Here is a 13,470-nt window from a genome sequence, read left to right on the forward strand (position 1 = left end):
CTTTATTCGTTACCGAATATTTTTAGAACATTGTTGATATAAATGTTCATTATCGAGGTAGTTTCTTTATTCGTTACCGAATTAGGCTTTTTGTTCATTTTTAGGACGAGCAATATTTTCAGAACATTGTTGATATAAATGTCCTTTATCGGTATAGTTTTCTTATTCGTTATCGGATAGAGACTTTTTCTTAATTTTTAGGGCGATCAATATTTGTAGAACATTGTTGATACAAATGTCCTTTATCGGTATAGTTTCTTTATTCGTTACCGAATTAGACTTTTTGTTAATTGTTAGGGCGATCAATATTTTCAGAACATTGTTGATACAAATGTCCTTTATCGGTATAGTTTCATTATTCGATACCGAATATTTTTAGAACATTGTTCATACAAATGTCCTTTATCGGTGTAGTTCCTTTATTCGTTACCAAATTAGGCTTTTCGTTCATCTTTAGGGCGATCAATATTTACGGAACACTGTTGATATAAATATCCTGTATTGGGATAGTTTCTTTATCCGTTACCTAATTAGACTTTTTGTTGATTGTTAGGGCGATCAATATTTTCAGAACATTGTTGATAACAATGTCCTTTATCGGGATAGTTTCTTTATTCGTTACCAAATTACGTTTTTTTTTGTAATTCTAAGGCGATCATTATTTTCTTCGGACTTTGTTGATCGGTGGGGCAAAAGATATGGTGCTAATTGCACGGTGGTCGTTGCTTTCATGAGCGAAAGAAAATGAATCATACTTTTCTTTATCAGTCTTGGTTTCCTTGGGGTCTTCACCAAGGCTTTCCGCGGATGTCGGAAGTCTCTTATCATTTTTAACCAGCTTAATTCGATTTCATCGAAGATTGATGCTGGCAGCTTTTAAGGCCTTAAGAGACTTACAGGGGCTTTCGCTTCGTTTAAGTAATCCGAGTATTATCCGTTAGCTTTAATGATATCGGAAAATGGCCGAGGAAGGCATTTTGGGTTTTGAGGGGATCAGGGTCCTAATCGTCGAAAGTTTCTCTCAACCGTGACCGACAAATGGATTGGCTATCATTTAAGGTGATATGAAAGTGCGATATATACGTACCAAAAAGTCAACATATTTATGCAACTTTTCTCCAAACTGGGTGCACCGAATTATCGGAAACCTTCACATGGGATTATGGAGGCTCAAAGTTTCAGACAGTTTAGTCTAATAACCTTAAAAAAAGTGTCCTGTTGATGAATTGACGGATTTGAGGGGTGTTTCACTTCGCCTTAAGTTCGAGAAATTTCAATGACGTCAGTGAAAACGATCCTTCTAAACACCTGTGTTAACGACGTTCCTATTTATATTGACACCTGTCAAAGTTACCGACGTTCTTATTTATATTGACACCTGTCAAAGTTACCAACGTTCTTATTTATATTGACACCTGTCAAAGTTTCCGACAGTTCGGTCCAATATCCTTAAAAAAAGTGTCTCATTCGAATTGACGGACGAGGGGGGTTTCACTTCGCCTTAAGTTCGAGAAATTTCAATGACGTCGGTAAAAACGATCCTTCTAAACACCTGTGTTAACGACGTTCCTATTTATATTGACACCTGTCAAAGTTACCGACGTTCGTATTTATATTGACAACTGTCAAAGTTTCCGACAGTTCGATATAATACTCTTAAAAAAAGTGTCCCGTTCGAATTGATGGATTTGAGGGGAGTTTCACTTCGCCTTAAGGTCGAGGAATTTCAATGAAGTCGGTAAAAACGATCCTTCTAAACACCTGTGTTAACAAAGTTCCTATTTATATTGACAACTGTCAAAGTTTCAGACAGTGTAGTCTAATAACCTTAAAAAAAGGGTCCTGTTCAAATTGACGGATTTGAGGGAGGTTTCACTTCGCCTTAAGATCGAGAAATTTGATCGACGTTGGTAAAATCGATCCTTCTAAATATATACGTTGCCGACGTTTGTAGTTACATTGACACCTGTCAATGTTTCCGACAATTCGATACAATATCCTTAAAAAATAGTGTCTTATTCTAATCAACGGATTTGAGGGAGGTTTCACTTCATCTTAAGGTTGAGAAATTTAATCGACGCTGATAAAAACGATCCTTCTTGGTACTTACTTTACCAATGTTTGTATTTATATTGACAACTGTCAATTTTTCCGATAGTTCGACACAATATCCTTAAAAAAAAGTGTCTTATTCTAATTGACGAATATGAGGGAGGTTTCACTTCGCCTTAAAGTCGAGAAATTTGATCGATGTTGGTAAAATCGATCCATGTAAATACCTACGTTGTCGACGTTCGTATTTATATTGACAACTGTCAAACTCGACATGCCTTACTTTGGATGGTGGTTTCACCCCCTTAAAGTGTTTAATGGCAGATAAAAAAAATACGTGTCGCTTTGTTTTTAGTCTACTATAACATATTATGAAAGAAATGAAATCGGAGAGATCGACCTGGGATACCTTCCTTGTAAGTGCACTCCGTGATCTCAAGTTTGGCATTATGGGGTAAATACACAATCGCTTAAGTCGATATTGTCTCTTGTGTGTTGCAGACATTCAGGCATGGATTTCCACATCAGCCTACAGCTATGGCGTTCGACCCGGTTCAAAGGCTCCTGGCCATCGGCACCAGATCCGGATCCCTCAGGATGTATCCTTTTTCGCGATCTCGCGGGACTCGTTCGTCTTCTGAATTCACTGGAAAAGGGGGAAAAGAGGGATCGGAAGGAAGATCATCGCGAAAAGATACGCTGGAACCCTCTTCTGCGAAATGGCTGATGAATGAGGTGGTCCCGCTTCTTGAGACAAATTTTATTATATCCATCATGCCCCACTCTTTGCGATACATCGACCTCGCTTATGTAAAAAGTATTCAATATATTCGTACAAATTTTTCTTCCGCTTGGAGCTTAAGGTGATATGAAAGGGTCATTCTATATATATATATATATATGAAACATCAAAATATTTGTCAAACTTTTGTCCAAACTTGGTGCACCGAATTGTTTGAAATTGTAACACGTGATTATGGAGGCTCTGAATAAAAAAATGAAATCTCACGAGCATCACGTTCTTTCTTAGAGCCTATATAATGAAGTGTTAAAGTTTCAAACGATTCGGTGCACCCGGTTTGGAGAAGAGTTTTATAAATATTTTTACGTTTTGATATATAGAATATATAGAATTTGATATATAAAATTTCATATCACCTTAAGGTGGCATCAAAGAGGTATCGTTTATGAAACTTTTTTCAAAAGTGCGTGTACCGAATCGTCTCAAATTTGACAACGTGAATATGAAGGCTGTAAGGAAGGTTTTGAAATCCATGAAATTTCAATTTTAAGAGAATTTCTTTACAGCCATTTGCAACAATTATAATAACAAATGAAATTTCACGAGTTCAAGACCTATCTTAGGGTCTCCTTATTCACGTGGTAAAATTTGAAATAAATCGGTATACCCAATTCGGAGAAAAGTTTCATGAACGATTGACCCATAAGATGCCACTTTCACATCTCCTTAATGTTCTGATCTTGTAGAAATTCGAATCGACTAATTTGAGGGGGGTTTTTCGCTTTATCTTAATTCCGCGATATTCATCCCAAATGTCCGTAATCAAACATCGTTTCAATAACAAATGAAATTTTTCAAGTTTCAAGACCCACCTTACGGTTTCCTTGTTCACATGGTAAAATTTGAAACAAATTGGTACACCAAATTCGGGGATAAGTTTCATGAACAATCGACCCATAAGATGCCACTTTCACATCCCCTTAATGTTCTAATCTTTTAGAAATTCAAATAGATTAATGTGAAGGGGGTTATTCGCTTTATCTTAATTCCGCGATATTCATCCCAAATGTCCGTTATCAAACATCGATTTCACGGCCGATGTCTCGTCCACCGTCGTTAATTAGCATTACTCTGATTTATCGTAATTATTGACGAAGGCCCGAAGGCCAACGTGATGACCTTTCCTATCATCAGTCTTTCATGAAGCTTTCCACTCGGTTTATTCGGATGAAGCCGGGTCAAGTTTACAGCTGGTCTCGTTTGGCTGCGGTCGATAGCTAAGAAAACATCTATCGTTATCCTTAATGAAACATGTTACGCCAGTTTGGGGACACCGGGGGTGGATGCCCACGTGAGACACGAAGGTGGCTCGGCTGTGATCCAGTTGCAGTTCCTAATTAACGAAGGTGCCCTGGTCTCCGCAACCGCGGACGACACTTTACACCTGTGGAACTTTCGCCAGAAGATACCGCAAATTGTCCAGAGCCTCAAGTTCCAGCGAGAAAGGTTTGTCCCGATATTAATTTTGTACATACATGCGTCAGGTAGAAGAACTTAATTTCGATTTTTTTGCACAACCCCTAAAGTAGTAGGACAACCCCTCTTATGTCATGTGTGTACAGTAGGCACCACCACGTCAGAAAAATGATATGAATCCTATTGGAGAATTAGGTGCTTATTAGGTGCTATTTTAGTGCTACAACCCTAATTTTAGTGCTCCACCTCATATCCCAAAAATCGGTGGTGGTGCTTCTTATTCGCCCCAGCATGGTCACGTAAGAAATGAGAGAATCGAACTATTTCTTCGCGTGGGAATTAATTGCTAATTAATTTTTTCGAGAAGAACCAATATCTTCGTAAAAATATAATTTTCAAACGTACATTAATTAGCGATTAATTCCCACGTGAAGAGGTAGTTCGATTCTCCCATGTTTTTCATGTTTCTGTCTTGCGATCATCACTAGGGGTAGCGATTCACCCCTTTAGGGGTGAGCCAAAAAATTGAAATTTGGTTTTTCTGCGAGCCATTAATTAGCAATAAATTCTGGTATATAATTCATCGATGGACATTTACTTAATAATTATCTCTTCACGTGGGAATTAATCGCTAATTAATGTAGGTTTGAAAATTGTATTTTTGCGAAGATATTGGTTCTTCTCGAAGCAATTAATTAGCAATTAATTCCCACGTGAAGAAATAGTTCGATTCTGCCATGTTTTTCATGTTTCTGTCCTGTGATCAGCACTAGGGGTGGCGATTCACCCCTTTATTAGGGGTGAGCCAAAAAATTGAAATTTGTTTTTTCTGCGAGCAATTAATTAGCAATAAATTCCGGTATATAATTCATCGATGGACATTTACTTAATAATTGTTTCTTATTGTGGCAGTGCTAGCTTTATATAAAGCTGACATCGCCATTTTTCCGAAAAATGTAAGAGCAAACCATTTTTTTCTTGTGCAATAAAATAGCAATAAATTAGCGATAAATTTTGCAACAAACTTTATTGAATTGTGCTAAAGTAGCAATTCCAGCTTTATATACATGTGTGCATGTTGCGCACACGCGTTAGCGGTAAAGTTAAAAAAGGTATGACGGTAAAGAATAGGGACGGTCAACCCGAGAAAATTCTAAAGAACCCCAAACCTTCGCGATGGGACGTATAATACAATAATAACCGTGATATAACCGTGTCGTAGAAAACTAAAATTTACGAACGGATTTCGGAGTCAGAAAATTGCTAAATCGATGAATGGCCCGATGGGCCCGAGCAGGCAGTAAGTCCCTTTCTGGAAGTTTGTCTGACATTTCAAAAGCCGCGATGAATTTAACTACGCGAATGTCCCGCACGGAACAACGTCCTTAGTAAAGTAATCGGGATTTGTCGGCAAACTAATTGATTAGAGGCTCATCCGAGAAGGATAATTTTGACTCGGGTGCTTTGACAAGATCAACCATACGTCCAGGCAAACTTGTCCTCGATGATGGAACCGGAAAACGTTCATAATTTTGACTCGGGTGCTTTGACAAGATCAACCATACGTCCAGGCCAGGCAAACTTGTCCTCGATGATGGAACCGGAAAACGTTCCTCGGGAACGAACGAGGCTTCTGCGGAGTGCAGATTCCGGAACGGCAAATCCGGATCGGGTCGACCGGACGATTTGGGTGGTTTCGACGTTATTTCGACAAATGACATCTCCCCCGGGGCTGTTATTAAATCCTGCGCTCTAGGCGCGTGCAAAATCACCGGGCAGAGCGTGCTTATCGATCTGGGGGAAATTAATTTCGTTAACTCGAAACGGGGGAGGAAATTTGCGGGGCCCGCCGGCGAGGTCGCCGAGGCCGGGGTTATTCAGGGCGGAACGACTTTATTTTCCGTAGCGACGTTCTAACAGGGCGTTCCCTCTGTTCCGCAGGATAACGTGTATGCACCTACCCCTACAAAGCAAATGGCTCTACGTCGGCACCGAGCGGGGCAACATCCACGTATTGCACATCGAAACGTTCGTTTTGTCGGGCTACGTGATCAACTGGAACAAGGCCATCGAAGTGTAAGTATTACAAATCAATGGTGTCTTTGGTGGAGGCGTAGGTGGCGCCAGACTCGACAAGTACTGAACTACGGGTATCGCGAACTGGGACTACTTGAACACCTTTTTCGCATTTTCATGATTGATCAATCTGAAATTAATTGGTATTTCCATGGTATTCAAGTTTACTTGGTCGACATTACCAAATCAATGGTGTCTGGTAGAGGCGTAGGTGGCGCCAGACTCGACAAGTACTGAACTACGGGTATCGCGAACTAGGGCTACTTGAACACCTTTTTCGCATTTTCATGATTGATCAATCAGAAATTAATTGGTATTTCCATGGTATTCAAGTTTACTTGGTCGACAGTACCAAATCAATGGTGTCTTTGGTAGAGGCGTAGGTGGCGCCGGACTCGACAAGTACTGAATTACGGGTATCACGAACTGGGACTACTTGAACACCTTTTTCGCATTTTCATGATTGATCAATCTGAAATTAATTGGTATTTCCATGGTATTCAAGTTTACTTGGTCGACAGTACCAAATCAATGGTGTCTTTGGTAGAGGCGTAGGTGGCGCCAGACTTGACAAGTACTGAACTACGGGTATCGCGAACTGGGACTACTTGAACAGCTTTTTCGCATTTTCATGATTAATCAATCTGAATGTAAACGATATTTTCATAGTATTCGAATTTGTTAGTCCGACAGTCCCAAGATATTAAATATAACATGTGCTAAAAGGGTGCAAGTTAAAATAATATAGAAGAGTAAAATAAAGGCAGACTCGCGAGATTCTGAACGTAGCTACAAGTATCGCGAAATGGGATTGCTTGAACACCTATTTCCCGTTTTCATGATTCATCAATCTGAAATTAATCGATATTTTCATTGTATTCAAGTTTACTTGGTCGACAGTACCAAGATATTAAACATGACATGTATGGAAAGGTGAATGTTAAAAGAAAAAGGAAGAGTACAGTAAAACAAAGGTAGACTCGCGAGGTTCTGAACGTAGCTACAGGTATCGCGAACTGGGACTACTTCAACACATTTTTCGCATTTTCATGATTGATCAATCTGAAATTAGTCGATATTCCCATGGTATTCAAGTTTATTTGGTCGACGGTCCCAAGATATTAAACATAATATGTGCAGAAGGGTGCAGGTTCAAATAATATAGAAGAGCAAAATAATATAAAGGTTCGCGAGATCTGAACGTAGCTACAAGTATCGCGAAATGGGATTGCTTGAACACCTTTTTCGCATTTTCATGATTGATCAATCTGAAATTACTCGATATTCCCATGGTATTCAAGTTTATTAGTCCGACAGTACCAAGATATAAACATAACATGTGCAAAAAGGGTGAATGTTAGTATTATAAGAAAGAGCAAAGTAATATAAAGATAAACTCGCGAGGTTCTGAACGTAGCTACATGTATCGCGAACTGGGACTACTTGAACACATTTTTCGCATTTTCATGATTGATCAATCTGAATTTACTCGATATCCCCATGGTATTCAAGTTTATTAGTCCGACAGTACCAAGATATAAACATGACACGTGCAAAAAGGGTGAATGTTAGTATTATAAGAAAGAGCAAAGTAATATAAAGATAGACTCGCGAGGTTCTGAACGTTGTTCATATGCCTCAGAAACCAGAAAACAGATCCATAGGTATCGCGAACTGGGATTGCTTGAACACCATTTTCACATTTTTACGACTGACAATGCTAAAAGTAATCAAAACGTTGATTTTACAAAAAGAAATTTACAAGTCCTCCAAAACCAAGATATTGTACGTAACACGTGTAAAAAGTGTAACCGTCGAAATAACTAGATCTGCGATATCAAGATATTGGATTTAACTTGTGCAAAAAGCCTGAATGTTAAATTAAAGGGGAGAATAAAATAAAATATTAGGGCGGGCAGAGTGTCTTGAGGTTCGAGTAGCCTCAGATTACGGGGGCAAATGCGGCGAAGAAGAGGTCTTCATGGATCGGGAAGCGGCTTGTCTAGGGCGGGAAATAATTCACGGGGAAAATGGGATGGCCCGGCAACTCGGCGCGTCCACTTTATCCTACCAAGTTCGACGAGAGACCGAAAACCCTTTCGAAGTTATCGGCAATTCCTCGTCGCTCCGGGGCCGGGGCGATTTCGGTCGCCGAGAAGGAGCCAGACGACGCCGGGGGCGAGGAAAAAGTCCGATTTAAGTTCACGGAATTACATAGCTCGCCAAAAAAGCTGCCACGTCTGAAAATCCAAGTTTTGCGTACCTGATAACCGCATATATCGTTTAGCACAACGAAAGGAGACCAGGGCTTGTATTCGTGTCTTACTTCTGGTATTAACCCTTTGAACACGGAGCCCATTTCGACATATGAAGAAAGAAAATAGAAAATATAATTTAATAATGTAATTTTGGATGAAAAGTTTCAAAGCACGGGTATATCCAAGGTCCTACGTAACATATCTTACATTGGTAATGCGTTCTTACATTGGTAATGCGTTCTTACATTGGTAATGCGTTCTTACATTGGTAATGCGGATGAAAAGTTTCAAAGCACGGGTATACCCAAGGTCCTACGTAACGTATCTTACATTGGTAATGCGTTCGTCGTTGCACCCCATTTTTAATATTAACAATACCCTTTCTCAATCCGCTTTTTGGTTTTGTTTTCGCGCTAGGGTAAATCGTCGGGAAAGGTCTATCAGTAAGCCTAAAAGGACGTTTATCCCCAGATCTAGGAGCGCTTTGTCTATAATGGTCATTATGGTATTTCCGTAATTCGTCTTATTAATTCGAGATGAAATATCATTGTGTGTTTCGTATTTATATAAACAATAAGATTTCCAAACGGCAATATCTAACAAATGGAAAGAATACTTCTTAGGGAGCTTCAGGCGTTGGGTGACTATAGTCATCGTTACTAGCGAAAGGGTTAAGGGGATGTGAAAGTGGCATCCGAAAGCTCAATCGTTCATAAAACTTTTCTCCGAACTGGGTGTCCGAAATCGTTTCATACCTTAAAACGTGAATATGGAGACCCTAAGCTACGTCCTGAAACTCGCGAGATTTAATTTCTTATAAACTATTTTCAAAATACCTATAAACAAATTTGAAAAGAATTGAAATTTCATGAGTTTCAGGACCTTCCTAATAGTCTCCCTATTCACGTTGTAAAGTTTCAAACCATTCGATAAATCGCGTTGGGAGAAAAGTTTTATAAACAAAACCTCTTAGATGCCACTTTCATATCACCTTAGATGCACGGATTACAGATCGCGACAATTTATCGTCAGACCTTTAATTTAGGGAAGAAGGGTGCTTGGGGCGTGCAATACATTGCAATATGTTAATATATTTTTCTACGTCATTTTCTCTTTTTGAAGAATCGCATGTCTGTTGGCGAGGACAAAACCTCTTAGATGCCACTTTCGCATCACCTTAGATGCACAGATTACAGATTGCCAATTATCATTAGACGTTTATTTTAGGGAAGAAGCTTGCTTAGGGCGTGCAATACATTGCAATATGTTAATATATTTTTCTACGTCATTTTCTCTTTTTGAAGAATCGCATGTCTGTTGGCGAGGACAAAACCTCTTAGATGCCACTTTCACATCACCTTAGATGCACAGATTACAGATCGCCATTTATCATTAGACGTTTATTTTAGGGAAGAAGCGTGCTTGGGGCGTGCAATACATTGCAATATATTAATATATTTTTCTACGTCATTTTCTCTTTTTGAAGTATCGCATGTCTGTTGGCAAGGATGCGTTTCTGGGCACGGAGCCCGAGATGTGTCCCGTCGAAGCTTCTTCAGGGAACGAATGACGGAAGTCTCCGTGGTAATGGCCCGGGGACGGTCGTTACTTAGCGTGAGGAATTTATTATGGACAAGGTTTTACCTCTGGGACGAGTTAATCTATCGACTTTAGCAGCGGGGGCCTCCCAAGTCCGCAAACATGGCCGCGGCTCGTGTGTTGGACACCTGAATCAGGGCCAACGGCGGGCTTAATATTTCATTATCGTGCCGCTGCAGAGGTAACAAGCATTGACGAGGGTATCGAAAAGACCTAGATCGGGGCCTGCCTCGAGCTTTGTGTTTTTAATATTACAAAGTCGCTGGGAAGAAAGAAAGAAAGAGAAAAAAATTCTAACTCGTCTTTCGGGCCCCTGAGTCTGCATTAGGTCCGATTTTTTCGTTACCGCGATTACCTAAGACAGGGTTTATACATGTATATAAAGCTGGAATTGCCACTTTAGCACAATTCAATAAAATTTGTTGCAAAATTTATTGCTAATTCATTGTTATTTTATTGCACAAGAAAACAATTTGTTGTTCCTATACTTTTCCGAAAAATGGTGGCGATGTCAGCTTTATATAAAGCTAGCACTGCCACAATAATAAACAATTATTAAGTAAATGTTCATCGACGAATTATATGCAAGAATTTATTGCTAATTAATTGCTCGCGGAAAAAGCAAATTTCAATTTTTTTGCTCACCCCCTAAAGGGGTGAATCGCCAACCCTAGTGCTGATCGCAGGAGAGAAAGATGAAAAACATGGGAGAATCGAATTATTTCTTCACATGGAAATTAATTGCTCCGAGAAGAACCAATATCTTTGTAAAAATACAATTTTCAAACCTACATTAATTAGCGATTAATTCCCACGTGAACAAATAGTTCGAGTCTTCCATGTTTTTCATGTTTCTGTCCTGCGATCATCCCTAGAGGTGGCGACTCACCCCTTTAGGGGTGAGCAAAAAAATTGAAATTTGGTTGTTCTGCGAGCAATTAATTAGCAATAAATTCTGGTATATAATTCATCGATGAATATTTACTTAATAATTGTTTTTTATTGTGGCAGTGTTAGGTTTATAGAAAGCTGACATCGCCATCATNTTCAAGAAATATTTAGATATTATTCTATGCTACTAGGGGATCTTATTAACCGCCGATTGAAATGCCGATTTTATTTCACTTCGATAATGAACGGAGATATTTTATGGGCTGTTGCAACAAATTCATCCGCTAATTTAGCAAGCATGTTTTTCTTTCTTTTCTTTTTTAAGAAAGCTCTCCAATGGTTACATCCACGATTCGATGTAATTGCAAACATTTTTGTTGTCGGTGCGATTATTCCTGCAGGAAGAGCAAAACACTTTATCAGCAATGCTGTCCTTTGTTAAAAGCAGAAATGTCGTTTTTTTGTTTTTTCCGCGGAGGAAAGCCAGGAAAAGTGTTGAGAACTGCCGCAAACGGAATTTCTCAGCCCGGAAGTGCGTAAATTATTGAATAATTCCGCGTCAAAGAGGGCCCTTTAAATCGAGCTGGAAGGGACGAGTCGGTTCTTAATTGTCCTTTTTCATTGTGCTCGTCTCTTCGGGGTCCTTTATAGGGGGTCGAGGCACTTTACATATTCATCGGGAGCGAGTTCAGCGGCGATCTGAAATTCGGTTAGAAGATTCTACTTCCCGAGGTGCAGATTTACTGCATCGGTCGAGTGCAAGTGTGCAGACATCGGCCCTCCCCAGGCAACCCATGAAGTGGAATATACGTAGATTAATCGTTTAAATTAGGTCTATAGGTATAGCAAACGTATATCGTCTATCATCCACCTAAAAAAATATCTAAAGCACATACATAAATATCTATGCATATTGTAGATGAAAATTATATATCCACTATTGATCTACAAATATCTACTTATTTATTGACGCATATAAAATATATAACAGCTCTAGTAGACATCTACCAAATCAACATCGTTGAAAATACGTTTAGAAAAATAAAAAGATGTAACCTAACATTTTTTATATATACTTAATGTTTATATCTAAATTCCAACTTGATAAAACTGTTAATTTCGTCCATACTCTGAATAATAAGAATTCCAAACGGCAATATCTAACAAATGAAAAGAATACTTCTTAGCGAGCTTCAGGCGTTGGGTGACTATAGTCATCGTTAGTAGCGAAAGGGTTAAATGGCATTTGCGTAATATTTGTCTCAGTTCAAGAAGAAAAGCAGCTATAGAAATGTCTTTGGGTGTTTGTTATATATATAAACAATAAGAATTCCAAACGACAATATCTAACAAATGAAAAGAATACTTATTAACGAGCGTCAGGCGTTGGGTGATTATAGTCATCGTTAGTAGCGAAAGGGTTAAATGGCATTTGCGTAATATTTGTCTCATTTCAAGAAGAAAAGCAGCTATAGAAATGTCTTTGGGTGTTTGTTATATATATAAACAATAAGAATTCCAAACGACAATATCTAACAAATGAAAAGAATACTTATTAACGAGCGTCAGGCGTTGGGTGATTATAGTCATCGTTAGTAGCGAAAGGGTTAAATGGCATTTCCGTAATATTTGTCTTATTAATTCAAGATGAAATGCAGCTATAGAAATATCATTGGGTGTTTCGTATTTATATAAACAATAAGATTTCCAAACGGCAATATCTAACAAGTGAAAGAATACTTCTTATAGAGCTTCAGGGGTTGGGACGTTCAATAAACATTTATATACGATTAATTTACGGATATTCCACGTTCGGCATCTCGAGGGCGACGGGCACGTAAACCCGCAGGAAACGGGAAGAAAGGCGCAATCACGTATCGCGGATACGACATTTATCGATTCTTCCGCCTCGCGCGGAGATGCACGGAGTGCGGTACGGAGCAAATAACATGATCGATCATGGCACGGCTACGATGCGTCCACCATGACACCGTCTATTGATAACGTCTGCCGCCTACGCGCATAATCGAACCCTTTACGACCTGCGGGAACATGATCGACGATACATTTTCGCGTTTGGCCCTTCCTACACCTTTACGACCGGTCGTCACTTTGACAGCTCCACCTCTCGAAAGAGGGACAGTGACAAGGGCCTGTTATGTCGTAGGGGCCTTGGCTTAGAAGGAAACGTTCCCAAGTGTCCGCCGCCGATCTTATTGATCTTCATATATGTTGAAGAACACAAAAATCTAAGAGATACGTGTTTTTTTTATCTGCAATGGTCCATGTTTAAGGGGGGAAACAACTCCCCAAAGTTTGGCGAAAATTGGATTTTTTATATCATTTTTCGTAGAAGCAGGGGAGGAATTTCGACGA

General features: G+C 39.3%; 1 protein-coding gene across 13 annotated transcripts in view; it reads left to right on the forward strand.

Annotated features, from left to right (window-relative positions):
* LOC105696123 (syntaxin-binding protein 5) overlaps window positions 1-13,470 on the forward strand; it is a 188,653-nt gene that overhangs the window by 36,402 nt on the left and 138,781 nt on the right. For 12 of the 13 annotated variants that reach the window (XR_002762140.1, XM_023431852.1, XM_023431856.1 and 9 more), the window contains exons 2-4: window positions 2,554-2,651; window positions 4,118-4,300; window positions 6,212-6,346. Coding sequence is in view for 12 of the 13 variants with exons in the window: in XM_023431852.1 (XP_023287620.1) it covers window positions 2,554-2,651; window positions 4,118-4,300; window positions 6,212-6,346 (416 nt within the window). In the remaining variant the exon portion in view is untranslated. Of the gene's footprint in view, window positions 1-2,450; window positions 2,469-2,553; window positions 2,652-4,117; window positions 4,301-6,211; window positions 6,347-13,470 lie in introns of those variants that run through there. The other variant, XM_023431857.1, reaches the window with a different exon arrangement.

This window comes from Orussus abietinus, unplaced genomic scaffold (assembly GCF_000612105.2).
Source record: "Orussus abietinus isolate OABI.00-Male unplaced genomic scaffold, Oabi_2.0 scaffold171, whole genome shotgun sequence".
NCBI lineage: Eukaryota > Metazoa > Arthropoda > Insecta > Hymenoptera > Orussidae > Orussus > Orussus abietinus.